Here is a 24455-nt window from a genome sequence, read left to right as displayed (position 1 = left end):
TCCCATCATTCTCCGTAAGCCTGCAGTCGTAGGGTTGCTTCTGCATCAGCTTGCTCTAGCGAATGCAAATGTTCCAATAGCCTCCTTCTTTTGGTTCCTAATAATCTGCAGGTGGCCAGCGTTCACCATCCAGTCAATCTCAGAATCTTCTGGAAATCTGTCTTGCACCATCTCGCAGAGCCAAAGGGACAAGACATTTTTTTCTTGCCACCCACACTGTCTTTTCTCTGTGAACATGGGTGCATACCTAACGAGACCTCATTACCATGTAGCCTACTGGTAAACTCACTAGACTGCTACAGGGGTTATGTTTCTACCATAGGAAGCCCATTACCTGTTGTTGATATCAAGGCTAGTGGATAACTGTTGTAATCTTTTATCAGAAATTACCACAAAATGCAAAGATGCCCACAATATTCTACGGATGACCCATTGTCTTCTTGGAATGGCCTCCATCATACCAGAGATGCCCACATTTTTGCTCAGAATTCTCAACCCCATGCCATGGAGTGACATATTTTGCCAGATGTGTCCGAGGATGCCCACTATTCTTTCAAGGATGCCTACAATATGTCATCCCAGAAATAGTTATTGGCTGTAACTGTGGCATGGCTTGTCAACATAATGCTATGGAGAGCCACAATATGTCTGTGATGGCTACCATTATGTTGGGGATCATGCCCATTAATATGCCATAAATTCCAATTTTTACACATTCAGTAACCAACATGTGACTAATGCGAGAACCACTGATAATGCGTCCGAACCTTGATAAGTAAACTTACAAGGAGACACGCCTAGGCCAATAAACCCTTTGACCACATTTAGAGACTTCCAGAACAAGGTATCTTTTGACATCACAATCAATAGGTCAATAACTCTATTAATATACACAATAACTAATCGAGCAAGCTAATCAATAACATTTAATATAGATCAATACAATGAACGCACCATGACCTTTCAGCCATGAATAATCACACAAATCTAGTAAGAGTTAGGATATTTATTCCCTATTAGTTACAATCTAATATCATATTTATTAGTCTCAACAATAACAAGCACATCAGAACCACTATAACTTGGCAATCAGAGCAAAACTTTATCAGAGCATAGATCATGAACATTAGAACAAAGCACGACGTTAACATGAATCAACTTTAGCAGAGCATCATTAGTACATTATTCAACAAAGCAAGAATTCAGTCATTTGTCTATTTGCATCTGATATTAGTGAACTCCTTAACCAACCTCAAATTAGCATCAGCATGTTGGGCTTCATGCAAAACAATTTAGCAACACGAATTTGGAAAACATCTGACTATGGACTCTATCAAAAGAGCAGTTGGTACCTAGAAAGAAAAGGCAAACAGACAATTACAATTATCATCAGATAGTTACCTATCTGAATGAGTCAGCAAACAGTGTCAGTCTTCGTCCTCCGGAAATCAGTCAATTCGCCATCAGCCAGGATAGATCAGTCAAGTCTCAGTAGGGCATAGCTAAGAATAGGCTCTTCCCTCATAAGGAGGAGAAGTAAGCATTAGGCAGGGAATAGGATGAGGATGATTTAAAGTATCAGGCGGCTAAAGAGTAAGGCCTTCATTACAACATTGGCGGTTGTAACCGCTGTGCGGCCGCCAATGCGGCCATTACAACATCCCCGCTGGGCTGGCGGGCGGAAACCTAGTTTCCGCCCGCTGGCCCAGCGGGGATGTCGGCTGCAACACGGGAGCCGGCTCCAAATGGAGCCGGCGGCGTTGCAGCGGTGCGACGGGTGCAGTTGCACCTGTCGCACTTTTCACTGTCTGCTACGCAGACAGTGAACAGCTTAATGGGGCTGTGCCAGTGGGCCCCGCAACTCCCCTTTCCGCCAGCCTTTTCATGCGGTTCCTACCGCCGGGAAAAGGCTGGCGGGAGGGGGACTCGTAATCCCCTGGGCAGCACTGCAAGCAGCGCTGCCCTGGAGGATTACAACCGCCGGGACCAACGTGGCAGAAAACTGACGGTCCCAGCGGTGCGACTGCAGCGCTTCCACAACGATCGTAATTTGCAAGATTCATCGTCAAAACAGCTCTGGTGGTCTTTGACCGCCAGGGTTATAATGAGGGCCAAAGTCTCTTAGAATGGCAAAGAAGGCTGAAGAATGGCTAAGTAATGGCAAGGTTTGGTGAGGAAGAATGGCTAAGAAAAATGGCTAAGAAATGGCTGATTTCTCCTCGGGTCACGTTGTTATATCAAAACTATCGAACATGTCTCTAATTTTGCATTGGGCAATATTTGGTGCATCATTATCTCTGTCCAATAATTCTCCACACACCTTACTAGAATTTTCACCTAACACAGTTCTCATGCAGTTTATTGGCTCCTGTGATTGACGTCTTCATCGGGTGGAATGTCAGGTCAGAAAAGTTACACTTATTGTTCCAGTCAGTAGTTCCATTGTCTTCTCCTAGTGCAGTCGACCTTGCACCTGTCGCGAATTACACTATTGCATTCGGCAAGAATGTCTCCTTGAACAAGTCGGGTCCCATGAGAAAGAATTTACTACAGCTACACACATATCTCCAGCTTCTGGAAAAGTACAGCTTTGTGTCCTTCAGGAAAGCAGCACATTGCATGTTAGAAAAACACAGTTTAATATGAGACCAGGCAGCTAGGCCCACACCCTCGCTAACTAAGGCCTAGTGATTAATTTAGCAAAACCTTAATACATAATTCTCAATGCTAATATAAAGTCGTACATTGTTAATTCATCATTAGTCAGTTTCATTAATCATCGTATATATTGGTGGCCACTCCCCATGGGCACATTTCAATGCGTTCATTATTTCTTAGGTTAACAGATTTTCTATGCAGCATTATTACACATTATATTGCAAGCTTTTCATGTTAATATTAATTTTAAAGTCACACTCCAACACCACCACGTCAGCAAGGTAAAGAAGAGCATGCTCTGGGGTACAGTCATGTTTAAACATTGCTGACCATGTATAATGGTGTGTGGATGGGCGTAAGTTTAGCTATGAATGTTTGCGTTTGCATTGTGGTTGTGCTGCTCTTCCATAATCCTGTTGACCTTGACTTCCAATTGTTGCCTTTGCATGATTTTTGAAGGCAGTTTGTCATATTTTGGGCTCGATTCCGTCAGTTATTTTCAAAGAGAAACGGGTAATGTTCGAAGAGATTTGGTATTTCCGACAAATGTTCACTTTTCGTTTCAGTTCGACAGATTCGCCGGTGGTATACTTTGCTGTCTCCTCTGGTATTAAGCAGTAATCCTTGCTAATTATTTGTGTACAGTAGGTCTTTGGTAGTATTTGGTGCACATTTAATATCAGTGCTCCTTTCCAGCTCCCAAAAAGGCAAAATGTGACATCTGGCAGGTGGACATAACAAAGTTCGGCGGAGACTTACGCCACCACGTAACCAAAGCACTGCACAGTTTTACTCCCATTATGCTCATCCCATTCCAGATCTGTTTTGTTGCTTTATACCTGAAGATGGCCAAGTGGAAAATTAAAAGCTAATGCAGCATTTTGGCCTCCCTACTCTAACACAAACGGTATGCTCCATTACCACGTGACACCTCCAAGTCTCACGCCTCTTTTTTTTCTCAGTATTGTGATTGTCACTTTTACTTTTCAACCAAGTGTCATTTGTATGTAAAATGTATTTTATTTGGGGATCATTTTCAAGCAATACATAGCTGGGGCCAGGTAAAAGCAATTGTTGATATTCTGTGAATACACTCCATATAGAGGCGAGAAGAAACAAGGTCTATTGTGCTCTAGATAACAAGTGTTCTGGACAATCATTGCTACAAGGATAAGCCTTCTCTTCTCCAGGTAAATATAATTAATACACGTGTACAGCTGCTGGAGAACCACTGCTACAGGGGTGTAGCTTCTTCTCTCCCAGTTAATGCTTTACAAGACACATTTTAAGGACCTCTACAGAGCTTAAAGTGAAAGAAATCAAGGCTCCTCAAGTTCATTGTCGAAAATAAAAGAACATATTTGCTTAAATACAATCAAGGTAAAATTGTGAGTACTTTTCGGTAGGAGCACAACTGTGCGCACGGATGTCCCAGTCTCTGCTGGCGTTCCCTTGACGGACGGTGGGCCTGGCAGATAACAATGCAGTGTCCTTTAGGAAGCCGAGCCTTTAAATAGCATCTTTAACACTTCTTTGTAGTCACCCAGCGCAAGAACTAACACATTAGCAGGATCTGAGAGAATGCTCCCATTGATGGCTTAGGGGCTCAGGCGTTAAACAAGACACAGCTGACTGCGGCGCAGCGTCCTCTCCCTGTGACAGCCGTCAGCATCCAGAGGGGCTCATTAAAAAAGAGCAACATACCAGAGAACTGCGCCCAGCAAAGAGCAACTGAGAGGTCCCACGACAGGTGCTTTCAGCACCCACTAACAGATCCAAATGATTAAAGCTTTATTTATTTATGAACATTCTTCTCAGCATTGTGCCCTTGCCTACGAGTCTTGAAGTACTCTACAATGAAATACCTCTACACTCAAAAAGCTTATAATCTATGTTACTGGCTGTTTGTACTGTCCTCCTACTCACGGACTGTTTCAGAGCACAAACGTTCCGATTTTCAAGCTCCCGAGTCCATGACTTAAGAGAAAACAGAATATATTTGCAGTGGGGAACCAGTAAAGGATCGAAGCCACATTTGTCGTACCATTTGCTAACATTGTAAAAAAACAAAAGGCATCACAACCTACAACATATACAATTGTTTCTTCAGCTAGAAATCTTTTTTCTACTATTATTGATTTTAATATGTCTCATATTTGTATGATTTCCAGACGTATTCAGATTATTAAAAAAAAATCCTTAAACGATTAACTTTTCATTATGTAGAATGTTGGTACCAAGTAGTCTTTGTTGTCATATATATGTTCCCTCTTTGTTCAACATAAGGTAATGCATGATCTTTCTACAGACTCTGCGCGCTGCTGGCAAGACCTACATGATCTTCTTTGTTGTCGTAATATTTTTGGGATCCTTCTACCTCATCAATCTGATCCTGGCGGTGGTGGCCATGGCGTATGCCGAGCAAAATGAAGCCACCATCCAGGAGGCGCTAGAGAAAGAGGAAGAGTTTCAGAAGCTGCTGGAGCAACTGAAGAAGCACCAGGGGGAGCAGCAGAAACTGGTATGTCTAAGTTTGTGTATGTCAGGCAAGAATCCAGGCATGGAGGTGGATGTGGCTGGTTTGTAGCCGAAAATCCCAATATGAATGACAAAGAGAGCCCGGGTGGCTCATTCTGATCCTCTACTTCAAAGAGACGTTCATCATATGAAAATCATTCTGGTGGTACATTTATTTAATTACAATTAAACACTTCTCCATTAAAGAAATAACTTTTCTCTTTTTAATGTTCCTTTCAATACTGATTTTACAACTGAGGTTCATCTTCCTCTTAAATAGGAATGCGTTTCGAGAAATGGGGAATTCTTATCACATTTAAATCACTCTGGTATAACAATGTGAGCAAAGGAAAGTTGTAGTTAAACCCCTTAGGCCATATAGAAAATACAGGGTATTCCCTCTATTTACAGGTAACGCAAGCGACGTTCGATGGGAATTGTATTCAATTTAATTGGACCCTAAGCAGTGCCTTACAATAGCGAAAATCAGATGGCTTCTGTGTTTACCTTAAGATGCCAGTAGAATAGCACTGTAGGGCCATCATTTTGAGTTGCTTGTGAATGGGTCCATTAATTCCGGCTATAGATACAATTTCCAGTAGTAAGGGTATCTCCAGGGGTTGGAAACACTGGATCATATAGAGTTAGACTCTGATGATCCACTTAGACATGGAGAATCGCAGCATGAATCAGATTTAACTCAACAGATTCACTTGGTATTTCCCCATCTGGCTGAATTTTTACCCTGGGAGTCTCAGTTTTTTGAGCCGCCAGTGTCTCAGGTGTTAAACTGTGGATGTCCCCAGTATTTCAAATTTATGTATAATGGCAATGGGACAGGTCATTCCTGTAACCAGGCCAAGTGGAGATAATGGGTGACTGATGTTGAGGGCAGAAGTTCGTTTAATTCACCAGCAGCATAGATGCTTTGGGTCACCCGTATATCAAAAGATAGACTTTGTTGTGTTCATTCATCAGTCAAGGATTGGTAACACAAGTACCAATTATGATAGGTTATACTTCTAATAATACTTTTTAGATTGCCTTTTATCACAGTCATGCTCTATAAATACGCAAAGAATGCTAAAAAGGTCAAAACAAAGTTGCGTGTTCACTTTACAGAATGACATTTAGGGTAGATATCACCACACTTCACAGTATCCACTGCTACTGTGATGTCTCCACTATAATAAGATTTCGTCATTAACATTGTGAAGTCTGCCCAGGATGTGAACCTCCGCTGCTCCCCTCTGTGACTCCCAGAGCAGGCAGTACCTTCATGGGCATCTCATAAAAGAGATCGCTTCACGGGACAGTTGTTCACACTGTCTGTCTAGAGGAAGGAAATGCCTGTGTAATACGTGCTAATTAAGGAATGCAGAGTCCCAAGGCTGGTTTGTAGTGGATGTACAACTCTGGGCAGCAAGCCCTGCTCGCAGCAGGACCACTTGGCATTGCTAAATAGATAAAGACCGCAGTGAGGAGAAATCCCAGCATACATGCACACTTAATCTGTGTGCGTACAAACGCACACAACATTGTATCATGCGTGACAAGATCATTGGGCAATCACGGTCTTTATGGGAAGTCAGGTCTTTTGCCACCCTTCTGTGTTTAGTTTTACTATATGTTTGGTGTCCTTCTTTCCTGTTTTCAATGTCGCGGAGCATGAATTCACTGTTGGATTGGAAACCTGGGTGAAATGGGCAGCATCCCTGTTGGCCAGGAGTTCCTCCGTGTTGGTATCAGTTCATAGTGGTTCTAGAGAATAATATATTTTTAATCATTCAGACATGGTTGGCCAATAATTGGAGGCTCATGATTAGATTGCTCATCTTTTTTAACAATTGAACTTTGTAAGTGCAAAATTTGTATAAGCTCCCTTAAATGGAGGAATGATTTAGGGGTCTTTTTGAACTGAGAACTACAACTCGGCCCTTTGTATTTGGGCATCCTTGTAATGTATTGAAATCTGCGCTATTTAGAAAACAGTTTATTTGAAAGCAAATGACACTTAGATGCTCATTTAAATCTTGGACATAAGGATACTCTGACACAAAGGCAATGGAGTATCTTACTGCCAACAGGCTGGTCTGCCCGCCGACTTTAGAAGAGGGGTGCCAATAGATGCAACTATGTCAGAGACTAATTGTACTGTGCCTTGGTTACACCCCTCCCATGGTCTGACTGAGAAAGGGCTGTTGGAAGCTGACCTCTTTATCCCCCCACCTAATTTAGATGGGTGCACGTACCGGTCAGTTTTCACTACCTGTCACCCCTAGCAAAACCGTAGCAATATAGGGCAGGGAAAGCTATCTAATGCATCTATCCCATGGGAGAGAACTCCAATGGCAAAGGGGGCGTTTTCTTTTTCAAAATAAAAAAAATAATATATTGGATGGACGGCTCTGTCATGTTGACAGAGCCATGTCGCAGAGTTTAAGAAGTATTGATCTTTCAGAAATGACTGCCTGCTTGGGGGTCATTTCTAAATTCGGTCGGTGGAGTAGCCTAAGATTGAGGGATGTTAATTTTTCCACCAGGCCAACTGAGATTACTCCATCCGGCAAATAGTAAATCTGGCCCTTAGTCTAGAACTATGTTTTAGCCAGTGCCGTGACATATGGTTCACAAAAAGTGAAGAGGTCATGGACGTTGTTGGTAATTCTGATTGGTAATCAAAAGACTTGGTGCAGTTTTAGGGTTTGGCGGAGAGGGTACTCGCAGCAGACGTGGTAGAGTACCCTAATTGGCACAATTTCTCTTCACCTGCTCTTTTATGAATCAAACATACATTCGTCTTTCCAACTGGGCTATCAGCCTAAGAATTTTGAACCCATGCCCACTCTATCCCACCATATTTTTGACAAACAAAACTTCCTTTTTATTTTGAGAACACAAACACTTTGATAGGTTCACCATACCATTATGACACTGCAGATCTATTAGCAATAAACATGTTTGCAGAAAGTGTTCCTTCCAGTTTGGAGAAAGAACTTTATGTGAAAAATCCACACTGACATAATCCCGGGGCGGTTAGCAGAGACAGAACCATCGCCAGTAGTGTTTTTCTATTTTTTGTATGATTGAAGTTTTTGTGGTTGGTATTGCTCGGTAATATGGTGGTTCCTAATAACAATTCTGTCTTAAAATACTGTAGAACGGTTGAAAAGGGGGTAATCCAGTTCTCCCGAGTATAGGGATTTTCGAACCAACTAGTCCCTGTGACAAAAACTGTCATGCTTCATACAACCATAGAAAACAAACAACTGTGATCTCACTGAACTGCCAAAAAACACCTTTATAGGCTTTGATTTTCAAAGAACATTTAGTTTCAGCTTGCACTTGTATCTCTCACAGTCAATAGAATGTTCAGGAACTAGTGTTTCTTAAAAACAAGATAAAACGTTGTTCATGGTCAGTAAAATATCTTAGGAGCTTATGGAAGTTCAAATGCGCTGCTAATTACCTTTAACAGTGTTCTGTGGGTATTGTTTATCAACGTTTTTTGCTCCTGGAGTTCTGCATGTGTGTAAAGGAGGGATATCATTCAAATGTGTTTATAGTTGTGCACAGTCACTTACTGTAGCAGTCTGTATGACTTGCAGATGAAATAGTGTTTGGTCAAGCCATGGAGCATAGTTCCTACTCCTTCAGGGAAAAATAGTATCAGCCAGTCCACATGCACATACAAGGACTAACTCAAGTCGAATGGTGTACTCTGTGTAAGAAATCAGATTATACGTTAAGGGGGGGTGGAAGCCCTACTCAGGCAACAACCACAGTCCTGGTCATGGTAAATAACAAAAGTCACTAAATTAAGCTGTGTTTACCTCTATAGTAGCTTGGCACATAGCAGTCAGGCTTTACGTAGAGGCAATGTGTGAAATATTTATGAAGCACACAAACAGTAATATAGTAATAGCACAACACAAGAAAAACCCAACACCAATTTAGACAAATAGAGTACATTTTAATAAATTAAATTAGACTGAGGCCAGAACAGCAAAAGTCCAGTCAGTAGAACAACAATTGCAAAGTTTTAGGTAAATATAGCACTGAGAAGCAGAAAGCGTCACTTGTGGTCATCTGGCCGTGCTAGTGCAGGCCGACTGCGATGGAGCATGGGTCAGATACAGGGATCAGTTCAGTCCCACTAAAAAAATTACCTTCGCAAAGTCCGAAACAAAGAGTTATGTTCGTAGGAGGCCTATAGGAGCAGGCCTGGAGTTGCAGATGGTTGTCGCTGTAGCACAAAGATCCGGTCGGGTGCTGCAGCCAGTCATTGCTGGAGCTTTGCGTTGGCATTCATCACAGCCAGTTGTTGCTGTAGTGCAAAGTGCAGATCTTGTGTTGCAGGTTGTTGCTGGTGGTTCCTGTCACACAAAAGGTCTGGTTCCCTAGAGCTTTGTGTAGACGGTCATTACAGGCAACAGAGTCTCAGCTTGAACAACCCAAAACCTTAGGATTTCACTTTCTTGTAGAATAGTTCACACCGAGGCCAACCAAGGATCCAAAACGTGCAGAGGAACTTCTTATAGCTCAATGACTCACTCTAGCAGAGGCCAAAAGGGCTCAGGCAGGTCCAGTTGGAGGTTCAGGCACATCCAGTCTAGAAAAGCCCAAACCTCAGGATTTTCATCGTTTCTTAAGGAGGATCTTTCACTGATGTGAACCAAGGGCCCAGGACCTGGGGGGCAGTTGGTGGGGATTAAGAGTCACTCCAGCAGAGTCCACCAGCAGGGCTCAGGCAGGTCCAGTGGCAGCTGGTCAGCCGGGCAATTTCATGAAGGCCTCTGGAGCTTGTTGTGTTCCTGTAGCTCAAAACAGGTCGACCAACTGGCCCTTGGAGTCACTCGGGTAGCCTGTAAGGAAGGGAGCAGGTCCAGTCTTCATGGCAGGCCGAAAGCAGTAGCACAGTAATCTGGAGTACCAGACTTGGCACAGGCAAAAAAGTCCTTTGGGTAACAAGGCAGACCTCAAGCCTTGGGGGCAGTCTTCTGTGGAACAAGACAGTCTATTGAATTGTAATGTCTGCAAGTCCAAGAGCGTACTGAACAGTGGCTGTGGAGTTCCAATTTACATACCTGGTGTCAGCCTCTGAAGTGGGGTGATTCCCTATACTGCCCCCACATCTGGTTCTGGAAAGGTCTTCCCTTCCCCTGCCAAGGCTTCAAGAGGTTTGGGGTAACTAAAGACTGGTGCCAGGTTCCGTTGTGCTGAAGCCAAGCCCTTTGAAGTGTACATGGGGCAGGGAACATCTCCCACATCCCCCAAGCCATCTAGGTAGGATGGTCCATTCTGCCTACACTCAGTCCCCTTGGTCCCGCTGACAGGAATACACAAACCCCAACATCAGAACATCAGAGTCATGTGATCGAGGACTCTGGCAGAGGCACAAAATGTTTAGGGTATGAAAATGTCAACAATGTAAAAGTGTCATTTTCAGAAATGTGACTTAAAATCTGACTTTACCATTAACAAGGATTGTAAATTACAATTCATTTGAGTCTTAACATGATATTTTCACTACTCCCACTCATAAGTAAGGGCTTATTAATTGTAATAAAGTAACCTCACGTTTTCCAATGGAAGTGAAAAAGGAATTTAGGAGTCTTTAACTACTAGGGCATTTACAATTGAAACCCACATGTCCTACTTCTTAAATACAATGTACCCTACAGGCTTTGTTTGGGTGATTTTATGTATTAAAAAGCAAAGTTTAGACCTGAAAAAAAGATTAATTTTGCCCGGTCAAATTGGTAGTTTAAAACTGAATTAAAGGCTGCACTGGTAAGTGCAACTGTAGTGTGTGGCACAATAAGTGCTGCAGGCCCAATAGTAGCAATTACTTAACAGGCCCTGGGTACATTTGGTACCCTGTTGGAGGGACTTGTATGTAAATTAAATGTTTCAGTTAGGTGTAAGCCAATTTTACCATGTTTTAGGGAGAGAGCATAACCATTTAGCACTGATTAGCAGTGAAAAACTGCATGGAGTCCTAATGCCAATAAAAATAGGTTCAGTAAGAGAAACCAAAAATCTGGGGGAGACACTGCAGAAAGGGCTAGATCCAATGTTGCATAAGGCAAACAGTAGCAGTCGATCCAGGCCAAATGACCATTCAGAATTATAGCTGTTTCAAACGTTTCTGAGGGAGCCTGTCAGTGAAAAGTAAATCTTCCTGCTGGTGTTGTACATCTCAATGTTGTATGCCTATGGAAGATGCACTGTTATTCTAGTTTCCTTAGAGGAGGCCAAAATGTGTGCTTCACATTTTATATTGGATTCTAGTATTAAAATGATGAATTAGCGGCTGTTGCTGAGCTCTTGATTTTGTAGCAGCTCATGCTGCAGGACACAGAAAGTGAAGAAGAATGCCATATCTTTTGTTTAAGTGTGTGGCTTTGACCATGCCCTTACCAAAGTCTTTTGTTCAGGTGTTACACCTCACAGGCACCTTCTTAAACTCACATAGTCCGTGAAAAATGAAGGCATCTTGCTTCATTGAAAGTTATGCAATTTAAAACTAGACACAGTCCATCAGTTTCTGTGGAGTTGGTGGGAGAACAGTGCGGGGGCCAGCTTAGTAATGGAAAGCAGCAACTGCACTCCTAAAACTAGGGAACACCCTACAGGTTTATGAGCAACAGTTATCCAGTGGATCCCAATTTGGGATTATTCTACCCCTCACGCACCCAAGACATACTCAAAGAAAAAAAACCTTTCTTGCTCAGTAAAAAGCAATGGACCCAATCATGACAGACTACACTGATTTTTAGAGGCACTCTCTACACTGATCAGCAGGCATAAACTGTTAGCAATGTCATGCCCTGGCCATTGAGACAGCAGTATGTCTGCAATCCAATGGAGTTTAGCACTTTGTTAGTGAGCAACACCCAAAAACGTGTACAGCACATTTCACAGGAAGCATAATGCACATTCAAGTCTTATTTATAAAGCGCAGCTAATCACCCTGAGGTGTGTCCAGGCGCTTTACTGCAGGTATCCCTTGAAGATTCAGGCTTTGAGTACTTTCCTGAAGTGGCTCAGTGAGGGAGCGGTGTGGAGGGGGAGGGTGTTCCAGGCTTTGGCAGTGAGGTGGGCATAGGAGCGTCCTCTGAAGTGATGCAGTGGATGCGTGGTGTCTGAACAAGGATGAGGTATGTGGAACGTAGGTTTCTGGTTGGTACATGGAAAACCAGGCATGGATTCAGTTAGGCAGGATTTTAGTTGTGGAGGGCTTTGTAGGTGTGGATGAGCAGCTTGAAATGGCCAGTGGCGGTCTCTTAAATGTCCTCTTGAGCAGATTGAGGATTAGTCTGGCCGCTGCATTCTGGGTTGTCTGGAGTCTTTGCATGAGTTTGGAGGTGCTGATATAGAGTGCACTGCCGTAGTCAAGCTGGCTAGTGATGAGGGCCTGCATGAATGTTTCCCCAGTGCTGATTGGGAGCCATCCGAAGATCTTGCGGAGATGCAGATAGTGTGGAAACAGGCTGATTGGACAGAGTTGACCTGCCGTTTCATGGAGAGTTCGCTGTCCAGGATGATACTGAGGTTGCGGGTGTGGTCTTTTGACATGGGGGTTCTGTCCAAGTTGTGCTCTCCACCAAGAGTCTTTCCAGAGGGTGGTGTGTCTGCCAAAGATCAGACTTTCTGTTTTGTTTGTGTTGAGCTTCAAGCACTTGTCTTTCATCCATGTTGTGACGTTCGTCATGCAGTTGTGGAAGTTGGTCTTTGCTGATGTGGGGTCATGAGCATGAGCTTTGTGTCTGTGGCGTAGGAATGTATGTTGATAAGGTGCGATCTGACAATGTCTGAGAGTAGTGTCATGTAGATGTTGAAGAGGGTTGGGCTGATGGATGAACCTTGAGGTTCTCCACAGATGGTGTGCTTGGGTTATTAGGTGAAGAGTGGAAGGCAAACTCTCTGGGTGCGTCCATTAAGGAAGGATGCAAGCCATCTGAGCGCATCGTCTGTAATTCCAATCCGGCATAGTATATTGATAAGGGTGTGGTAGGAAATGGTGTCAAAAGCTGCAGGACAGATCCAGGAGGATGAGGGCGGCTGATTCTCCTATGTCAAGTACAGCTTGGATGTCATCCGTTGTGGTGATTAGAGCTATCTCGGTGCTGTGATTGGTCCTGAAGACTGACTGGATGGGTCCAGCAGTTTGTTTCTATCCAGATGGTGGGTGAGTTGGAGGCTGATAGCCTTCTCTAGGACTTTGTCGGGGAAATGGAGGAGGGAAATTGGGTGGTAGTTCTGGGAATCGTTGGGGTCGGCTGAAGGCTTCTTGAGGAGGGGTCTCACTTCTGCATGGTTCCATGCGTTGGGAAAAGTGGCTGTGGTTATGGAGGCGTTGAGGATGGTTGTGAGCTGGTGGCTGATCTTGGTGCTTCTGAGGTTGAAGAGTTGGTGAGGGCATGGATTGGTGGGCGCTCCTGAGTGGATGGAGTTCATCAGGGTGGTTGTTGTTGGTGTGCATAGCTGTTTCCATGTGCAGATCTGGTGGGTAGTGGTTTTGTTTGATGGGTTGCTGAGGATGTTGTGGGGTTGGGGATTTAAGTTTCTGTAGATGGTTGACATTTTGTTGTCGAAGTGGCCGAGCAGGGTGTTGCAGTGTTGCTGTGAGGGAGCGATTGAATACTGTGTGGCTGACGAGCAGGTGAATTCTCAGACGATGGTCAAGAGTTCTTTGGTTTGGTTGGAACTGTTCTCAGTCCGGTGTGTCAGAGCTTCCTTCTTTGCGGCTTTGAACTGGTGGTTGTAGTTGTTGAGAGCTGCTTTGTAAGCGGCTCTGTTGGTGTCATTTCTGCTGGTTCACCAACTTCTTTCTTGTTGTTTACACTTGAGTTTTGATGCCCTGAGTTCAGGCGTGTTCCAGCTGGCTTGTTTGGTGTGTGTCTGCATCTTTGGTGGTGTGGTGGGGGCAACTTTGTTGGCCGTATTAGTGATCTATCTGTTGACATTTTCTACTGTTTGATCCAGGTTGGTGGTTATGTTGGGTAGGGTGGTGCAGAGGGCATTGGTCCATTGCTGCTGAGTTACACTGGTCCAGCTGCAGTGTGGAGCACTGTGTTGGCTTGGGGTGGTGCTCGCTGGACCAGTGAGAGTGAAGTGTACGATGGCGTGATCTGTCCATGTGAGTTCTGATGTGTGGCTGTATCTGATTCTTTTGCTAGATGTGAAGATGGGGTCTAGCGTGCTTCCTGCTTTGTGACTATCTGCTTGAGGTCGACATTGTCTAGTCTTTCCGGGAGGTCTGTGGTGTCGGTGGAGTCGTCCAGGTGGAAGTTGAGAGCTCCCAGGAAGATGCAATATTCGGATTTGACCTCCATTAAGATGCCCTGGGAGGTGGGAGGGGCTGTCTGGGAGGCGGGAGGACAGGAGGCTTGGGCGGCGGGAAAATAAGCAGCACAGGAAGCAGATGGGATCAAGCAAAGACAGCAAAGTTAGCACAATGAAACAGAAGGACTGGGCACACAACCCCCTAAAATATAGTAAAAATCAGTAATTAGTCAGAGGGGAGCAGTCGCACCACTAAGGAAGTAATGTAGATATCCAAGCGATAAATTACCAGCCAAAAACAATAATTAATTGGGAGGGAGCACTTAGGCTCAAACCGAGGTACAAGGTAGCTGGAGAAGCCAGACAGTGACTCTGTGCTACTGTATCTACAAAGGGGAGTGGTGAGCAAGACCTAAAAAGGTCAAGGGCTGCTCACTGGTACTGCGCTGCGGCTTCCATTAAGTAGCCCTGGGAGGCGCTGCGGCCTCCATTAAATAGCCCTGGGCTGTAGGAGGGTACATTTTAAAACATACCAGTTAAAGTTATAATTGGGAAAATAGGGATGAGAGTTGCATGCCTACTTCTCTAGAGATCTGGCAAACTATCCTGATTTCCATTTGGTTATTCGAGTTAGATGATTTGGTTGATTGCTTTTTCCTTCATTTAGTATGTTCTGTGATCATTACACTGCCTGCTGCTAACAGTGTTCATAGTGATTGGAGATTAGTTGTGTGTAGTACATGTGACTGAAGTCCTGATCACAGGTGGGCTTCCGTTGTGGATGCAAATTGTGTACCCACTAATTACTACTTTGACACAATGTACAAATGTGCTTTACAGGTGCAAAGCCTACACTTCACAAAAACTTCCTCAAAATGCTTTGCAACAGGTAGGATATCCTGCCTGTCACTGATATAAGCTTTAACTTGGCCCAGACAGGCACACGCATAGGGGTTTAAGTGTCCTTTGGACATGTATTAACTCTTAAGCCCACATTACACCAGAGTTCAGTTCTAGTCTGCAGTTCCCAAGCAATTCTCTGCTGTTGTACAGCCTCTGTGTTCCAGCAGCTGAAGGGAAGATACGTTGCTGCGTGACAAGAGCCTGTGCTCCACAAGATGAAACTGCAGTTTAACTTAAGCCATGTTTGCCATAATGTGAGATATTTCAAGCATTTCTCCCATCACCTTTTGTGTATTTAATATAGTACACATTTCCACTTGGATAAGACATGAATTTTGAGCCCCATGTAGGCATCCTTAAACTGAGGGGCTAAGTTATATGTTGCCAATAAGGATACTATGTCAAAACGGTGACAGAGTATCCTTAGTGCCAACATAATAGTCTGCTTGCCTGCCTGATTTAGATATAGGTCGACTATAGCTAAACCTCTGCATTGACCAGCATAGTGAAACCTCCGTGATGGCCGGACGGCGTATGGGCCATTGGAAAAATGTCTAATGTGCACCCACTCAATCAGGATCGGCGAACATATAGCCATTTTTTAAATATTTGTAATCGACAGGCAAGCCCTGGTGGTGAGGGACAGTAAAATGATCAAATCCACCCTCTCTCCTGTCCCCCGTGGCCCTTCTCACCATGGGAGATGACTACAGAGGCGAGCAGAAGAAGAGCTTTACATTTTGTATTTTCAAAAAGAAAATCCTGTTTCAGAATTTTCTTTTTGAAAATAAAAACGGAAAACTGTTTGGTGCCGGGCTGCATCATGCTGACTGCACCAACAGCACCCAGCATTCCACTCTTTCATGCGTGCATAGTCATGCACCCATCCACACTACATGCATGCTCCTGAAAACCCGGTCAATCACAAAACACATAACAGAGATCTGGGACCTGCTGTGCGACAATTCCCCTGACCTACTTTTCCTCTTGTGAACCTGGTGAGCCCTGCACTAGCTCCTGACATCACCATATGCACCACCGGCTATAAGACTGCCAGGCAACACGGACTTCACAAGCCTGGAGACAGAATCACTATTATGCACAAGAATGCCACATGCCATCCTCCAACATGGAACACCTGTCATCTGGCGGACTGCATTAGTGCCAGCACCAACAGAAACAAAGAGACCTTCACCATTGTAAAAGATTTCACCTCACCATAGGTGACCTCCAGCTCAATCACTTCCATGCTAGACTTCTGCAACAGTCTCTGTCTCAATTCTTCAGCAACAAAATCACCACCATTTAAAGCAACCTCAGCCCACAACCGGACCCTACAGACCTTGCCACACATCTCCTAATGTTATCCAAAGAACCAGTGCTAACCACATGACCCTTCATCACCCAGGAAGATGCCACCCCCACTATGAAGTCCATCCCCTCAGTGGCCCTATCGGACCCTTTCCCCCACCATGCCTACTCCAAAGGATTGAAATGCATCAGCACCATGCTCACGCACATTCTGAAAGCCTCCATTACATCCGCTACCTTCCCAGATTCTTGATAAGACACAACTGTCCTTCCATTGCTGAAGGAACCATCTGCGAACCCTACAACACTCACCAACTACAGATCAATCTCCTTGCTATGATTCCTGACCAAGGTCTTAGAGAAAATTATTAACAGACACTTCACTGACTACATCAATAACCACCAACTCCTCAACACCATATAGTCTGGTTTCAGACCATCCACAGCACCAAAACTTCCGTCATCAGCCCCACTGATGACATCCACATGACTCTGGACAGAGGAGATAAGCAACCCTCATCCTCCTGGACCTCTCTGCAGCATTTGATAGTCTCCCAGCACCTTCACAATATCAGAATCCAAGAACTTGTATTCCAATGGACCTGCTCCTTCCTGACTGAAAGCACTCAGCCTGGCACTGTACACCTTGGATGCCTGTGACCTCATCTGTGGAGTTCGACAAGGATCCTCCCTAAGCCCAACCCTCTTCAACTCATACATGATCGCTCTAGGCAGCATAATTTGCTCTCATGGCATCAACGCCCTCTCCTACACTGACGACACACAAATCATTATTTTTCTCATGGACAAGACTCTTAGTACCTGGATCAAGTTCAATGCCTGCAGGACTGAAATTGCCCACTGTATGAAGATCAACTGTCTAAAGCTGAACACTGCCAAGACCAAAATGGTAATCTTCGGGAAAAGCACATCACTGTGGGACTTCATCTGGTGGCCAGCAGAGTTGGACCGACACTCACTCCCACCACCCACACCAAGAACCTCATGATCATCATCAACAGCAAACTTGGCATGACCGGCCAAATCAATGCCGTCACCGCCTCATGCTTCCCTACACTGAAGATTCTGAGGAAGGTCAAGGCTCCCAATCAGCACACAAAAAAACATCGAACAGGCCTTGTTCACAAGCAAGATGGACTACAGAAACACCTTCTATGCCGGGATCAACAAAACGTTCACCAAAAGGCTTCAGAATTGGTGGCTAGAATCACTTTTAACATCCTACAACACACTGACATCACACCACACCTGAAGGAACTCCATTGGCTCCCTCTTCACAAATGATTAAAACTCCTCACCCACACTTTCAAAGTACTACAGAACACTGGCCCAGCATACCTCAAATCTGCTTTCAGCAACTTTCGTGACACCTCCTCTCTTCCGGACTCGTACTTGCACAAATACTACGCACACGGAATACTAGACCCAGCAGTAGAGCCTTCTACATCACTCTCAAAGTGTGGAATGACCGGCCGCTTCACATAAGAGCATCTTCCTCACTTCTTGAATTCTGCAAGAATCTGAAGACCTGTTTTTTTTTTAGTTGTCCTACTAGGCCCTTAGTGTGGGTAGACATATACCTGCTTAATGCCAAGAGATCCTCTGCCTAACAAAACAGAAAGTAGTCTGTATTTTTAGATTGGCAATTCACAAGGTGAACTGCACATTGAAGCTGTTAAAAGCCTGCCTTCAGATTAAGTTCCACTGTGTTCCATTACAATTTGTATTTGATTTTTGATGGAGGGTAGGAACATAGCAAAAATCCCCAACAGTTATAAATAGGCAGTGCATGGCCAAGGAGCTAAAGGAAAAAGCAACGTGAACTGGGCAGGCACTTTTACCATCATATTTATTTTTAGAGCTATGATCAAACAGCGTAAGGGGCACACATAGCAATGAGACCAGGAAGCAAAAGAGACTCGCCAGTCTCAAGTAAGATCGCTGCAATGTGGGAATGTTGTGTACAATATTCCAAGAGGGGAAGATAGTGACTGCTGTATTTTCTTACCATAAGCCAGACTGGTGCCTGGGAAAGCATGCTATGATGGATTTACATACTGGAATGCCTTTAGCATACACTGTACATCCTTGCTCTGGCAAACAAGGTAGGTCCTTCTGCCCATTCCATTATAAGAGAAGTGCTTAGTGGTAGTGGTTCAAGTGCAGTATTGATGTTAGATGAATGTTGGCACAAGGGGTGAAAGTGGAGACCAAACATTTTCTCTGAAAAAAGCCTGGTGCTTGTGCCACGCTACCAAAAGCCAGTCATCCCTTACAAGCACTAACATGTAGGCCAGATGAATTGGGCCTTGTGGAAACTCAGATTAACACTGTGGTCTCTCTCCCAGAGCCTACAATTCAATTCCCAATAGCAATACACATGCTATATGAATAGTATGCAGACCTTTGTTTGCTCTAGGAATGTCTACTAACTGAGTGACTGCTTGAAAAAGAGTGTGCAGTACCGCCTTCTGATATACAGTGTGCAGTATACATAAGCCGCAAAACACTGTAAGATGTACTTGGAATACTACACAATAGTATTATTTAGAAATTCTATACCCTTAACATAGCATATCAAATAAAGAACCTCAAGGACATATGCCTAAAGAATACTGTTCCAGGATATCTTTGCCTGTGGAGTGCTACGTTAGTACACATGTACTCCAAAATATTGTGACATGTTTAATATGCTACCTAAATAACATACCAAGATAAATTGAGTCTAGTGTGGAGACTGATGATGATAGTGACTACTATATAAATTCACTCAAATCCTCATAAATATTCAATCAATCTATGGCAGGCCAAAAAACAACAGCCATATATTTTCTAGGAACAAACATACCATTAGAATAATCTGAAATGGAAATCTCCACACTAGTTTAATAATGATGTATAACCCCTTAAAACGACTTTAGGACTAGTATGGTGTGCAGATTATCTAGTGCACTAGGAATAGTGTTAGATACTAATGGGGTCATTTAAGATATGGCAGGCTGTATCCCAGCCTATCCGGTCATCTGAGCTCTTGGCCTCCATTCCCTGTTGAGAAACGGTTGAATATCTAGTAAGGACCTCAATGCCAAACTGCATTGGTTGGTGGTGCATGGGTAGATCTGAAGAATCATCTGTAGATCAGATGTGCCTCACTCTCAAATCCCTTTGCTGGCCACCGGGTGCCTGGTGATGTTGTCATTGCAGAGAAGACGTTTGCCTCCACTACCATGCCCAGAGGACCAGGGGACTAACATCATCATTAAATACAATGGGCGATAAACTGAAGCTTTGGGGTACAATTCAATTAATTTTGGAAATGACGGAATCAAGGTACATGGAGACAGGGCTAAGCAGTAGGTGAGAATAAAACCTGGGTATAGAAAATGTATTACAAACACAATGGGTAATTTAAACTCATTTATAATTAGATTATAATGTTTTAAACCAGATACTAATCTGCTCGAAGGTGCAAGTATTGTAAAGAAACAATTTAATTATTTATAGTTTTTTAACTGCCAACATTGTTCCTTGATCTTAGAAAAGAAACTCAATTTAATACAATGGCATGTTAAATTAGCCATACACATAACCAATGCAAACAGAAATGTAATTACATCTCAAAAGTGCACCTTTGCATATTTGAGTATAGTTGGCTTAGAGCTCACGGCTTTGTGCTCGCAAATTATACGGCTGCCTAGACATTTGCGAGGCAAAGGCAGCTAAAGTGTGAAACAAGCAACCAGAGTATGACTGAAAGAGTCCCAAAAAGCAGAGTCTAAAATAATCTTCGTGCAGTTCAGTAAGTGATTTGCCTGTTGAAAGTCTGTTTCATCCGAACGACTAACATCATCACGGCAAGCAATAGTAAATAAATGCAGATAGATAATTTGCAACATTATTGTGCAAACCAGTTGAACTCCTTTTACTAACCTGAAATATGCACACAGTTCTCTGCAGCAAGCGTAGAGTACATTGAGTTACTATAGTCAATTCTTAATCAACATTTATCAAGTTCTATTTGCACCATTAGCAGTCACTGCAGGCTCCTGAATGTTATAATTCAGCTCTTAGCACACATTATTTGCCGCACAGTTTGAGATTCAGTGTTACAGGCTCCCAAATTTACAACATAGGCGCTGTGTGATGCTGTTGTAAAGTAACAATAGGCAATGACATGATATTCTATTTGTCTGTAGGAGCAAGAGAGAGCAAGTCAAGCTTCATTAGACCTTCGCAATGCTGAGAAAAAAACAACACATTCAGGACAAGAGCCTGGAAGCAGCGGAGATGAAGAGAAAAACGACTGCAACGGAAAGATCATCCCCAAAGTAGTGATCCATGGATCCCCTGAGGATGAGGAAGTATATCTTGATTTGATTCTCTGTTTGGGAGATTGAACAGGGGGATTTGAATTGTTTGCAACTCACTAATCCTCTGGAAAAGTGCTTGGTTCCAGATCCCGTGAAGTAGCATTTCTCAGGGGTAGATTAGAGACCATGGCTACCTCTGCGTTTCTCACCTCTCTTGATGTAGCTGGAGAAGCATCACATTCCTTGGACCATATGACTGTAGGCTGGTGTTTGTGCCATTGTCCACAGCTCATGATCTCTACTTATGCAGTATTGACCTTTAGATGGTAACTCTTCTGGGCAATCTGTATTTAGGAGGATTTGGGCGTCATCTGCATATGAATAACAAGTAAGGTTTAACAATCTGATCAGGTTCAATAAGGGGGTTAGATAGATGTTGAAAAAGAGATGATGGACCTCCTAGTGATGCCAGAATATAGGGTTGATGTTCAGAAATGAAAGGTGGTAGGACTACCAAGCCCAGTTTGCCTTTCGTGATCCTTTTTAGATTGTTTCAGAATACTGTGCAGTAGCATCTGGCCGTGGACAGTGTCAAATGTCTTCCATAGGTCCAGAGCAGCAGGCCGGCCACTTTGTTCTTGTCCATGTGAGTTTTAGGTCATACCATATAGGTAAAACCACCAAACATGTCTCTATCTAGCTTGAATCCAGACAACTGATGTGACATCAAGATAAAAGTTTATGCTCAAGTATGTTTGCTATCTTTCTCATCCCACTGCCTCCATGGTTCTTTTGATTGCTTTCATTTACGTATGGTATTGATTTGGAATTCTGTATGTGCTCATACACACATGTATGTTTGTGTACATTATGGCCTCAGCCATTCTGGAAGACCGCATTCCACTCTGGTAAAACGAGGAGAGGAACTTTTGTCAGGCCGCAATCAACGTCTCCCTTGTGCAGTGACATTACTTGACCCATGTGCTGGCTGACTATTATGTATACATAAGCAGGCTGGCAACCTCAGCTGGCATAGGCAGTACTACATTGGTATTGCTTTTCTTCCCACAAAACTGCATGCAACCAGTAAAGGTGGGTCAGTTCCTGAAGTGTAACAAAGATGAAAACAATTACAGTTTGGAACAGCTATGTCTGTATCTTGTCTAGGGGTGGTCGAAGAATTCCGGTTCGCTGATGGGGTTCGCAGTGTTTTGCCCACTCTGTGCTCTGCCTGGAATTCAGAGTTCTAAACAAAACTCCACAAAGTGATGCGGAGCACAGTTTTTTCCTCTTACGCGGCTCACCAAAGTAAAGTTGGTGAGTGCAAACAAGAGAAATTGCTATGTGGGTGAGTGCAAGCAAGATTTCTGAACGCGGGTGGTTGTGGCAGGTCGCTTTCGCTCGTATTGAGAAAGCTACTGCTCATGTTGAGGAAGCTACCACTCCTAGAAAATCTACTCACACAAAAAAAGAAGTTTGTGCCCTCTAGCGCTCCACATGATGCCGTTCACACCGATTTTTCAGCACAGGAGAAACAAACTCCTGGTGCTGAAAATCAGCGCAAACGTACCTAAACTCCGTAGCTCACGGAACTCCGCTTAACACGCAGAGTTTTTTGGGCAATTCACGGAGTTCTGTGTAGCAGAACTGCCCGAACTCTGTCCAAGCCTTATCAAAACCCCTCACATGATGCCACCCAAATAGACCACATTTGAAAAAAACACATTGGCTGATAGAAAGAAGAAAGATAGAAAGGAAAACTAAATATTTCAAGGAACACTGATATTCACTAATAAGCTCTGTAACACACACAAAATACTCAGCAATCATAATAGAGCCATAGAACAAAGCAAGGCACATTATACTTCAAAATATACAATGAAAACTTACAATAGAGAAGATTGGCAGGCACCCCAAACCTGAGGTAATCAAAGAAATTGAGCAAAATGGACACACTCAAATAGGGAGGGTGGAAATATAGGAGGACTGCTGTTTACTAGCCTTCTACCTTTTACCTAAAGTATGCAAAAATTTGGACCACCTGCCAAGAAGACCCATTGTTTTGAGATGTGGGTCCATACTTAAACTAAAGTTAAAACATAATATGTTTCTCTAGGCATTTGTTCCTCAAATCAAAGTAACAAACTTGATGGACACTATAAGCAAACTGGAAAGCTTCATATTCATTGTTTCCAAAAATACCAGTGGCACCAAATGTAGAAGCCTTGCACTTCAAATAGTCTGCAAGAAGAAGTTCTGAAAGTGATCGAGGTCTATGAAGGTCTCAGTTGTGAATAAAGTTATCTTCAAACTTGCCATGATGGCAGGCAAGAGGAATTATTGCATCTTCTGATTTTTCTTGGAGATGAGGCAATACGGAACCCAGGAAGATTACCTGAGAGTGAACAGAATGAGCGGGGTGGGTGTAGTGTTTACTCAAGATAGTGCTCAGTCACTGACTGGTGTACTTTAATTGAAGTGTGTAGTATTCAGTACAGTGGTATGATTAAAGTATGATTAACGTGCTCTCTTTGTTGCAAAGATAAGCGCTGGGCCAGACGTTAACTTTATATTGTCTGCTGGTTGATGGGTGAGCGCTGAGCTGGAGCACCCCCACACTACCTCTTTGAGACGCTTATGACTGCTCATTCTCTGTTCCCTGGGAGTTAAATCAACACGGGGCTTTACTTGGCTTAGTTTGGAGAGACATAGTAGGACTGGGCTCTGAACATAGTTGAGGCCTAGTAGACCCAGTCTACCACTTGCCCCTCCCCCCCATCAGTGTCTGACTCCTCAGCACTATAAAACAGTTTTACAGATGTGGTATTTGTTTCCTATCTACCAGATTATACTTGGAGATGTTTCCATCCACAACAACACCTTAATAAGACATTATATTTGCATAATCTAATACAAGAGTAACACAATATATGCACTTATATGCACGGGCAACATTCCCTATATTTGCAAGACCGCACAGAAATCAAAGTACAGGTGGAATATAATTGCAGATCCACTGGTGAGTCATTGCATAGAAAAGAAACACACGGAAATCAATTTCAGATGAATAATGCGGAAACCCTGAACCTCAGAGAAGGAAGCATGTGTTCACTATTACTTAACAAGTAATGAGTGTTAATTACCAAAATGATGGCTGTTTCAAACGACTTCATGAACGAGGGTAATTACAGAATTTGACATAATTCACAAATGCAAACGGTGAACCATCCACAGGAAGCAGCCACTTTATACCCGAAACAAGAAAGGGCAAATGAGCACTGCCAGTCGATAATACCTCCTCTTTGTCATGTGACACACATGTGTATGTATCGGCCTCAACAGATTTACTGTACCAGAGCCACTGGATGTACTAATCTCTCACCATAGCATCAGATCCAAATGTTGTAGCTGTATGAGGACTCCATGGACAATCTTGTAAGGTTA

The 24455-nt window shown here is 43.4% G+C and overlaps 1 protein-coding gene across 1 annotated transcript in view; it reads left to right on the top strand.

The window, feature by feature from the left end:
• SCN4A (sodium voltage-gated channel alpha subunit 4) overlaps positions 1 to 24455 on the top strand; it is a 1135018-nt gene that overhangs the window by 585180 nt on the left and 525383 nt on the right. The window contains exons 10-11 of the mRNA XM_069238085.1: positions 4967 to 5179; positions 20898 to 21062. Coding sequence (XP_069094186.1) covers positions 4967 to 5179; positions 20898 to 21062 — 378 coding nt within the window. The remainder of the gene's footprint in view (positions 1 to 4966; positions 5180 to 20897; positions 21063 to 24455) is intronic.

This window comes from Pleurodeles waltl, chromosome 6 (genome assembly GCF_031143425.1).
Source record: "Pleurodeles waltl isolate 20211129_DDA chromosome 6, aPleWal1.hap1.20221129, whole genome shotgun sequence".
In the NCBI taxonomy this organism is placed as follows: domain Eukaryota; kingdom Metazoa; phylum Chordata; class Amphibia; order Caudata; family Salamandridae; genus Pleurodeles; species Pleurodeles waltl.
The sequence above is the reverse complement of the archived record's forward strand: the minus strand, read 5'-3'. Positions and strand labels throughout refer to the sequence as shown.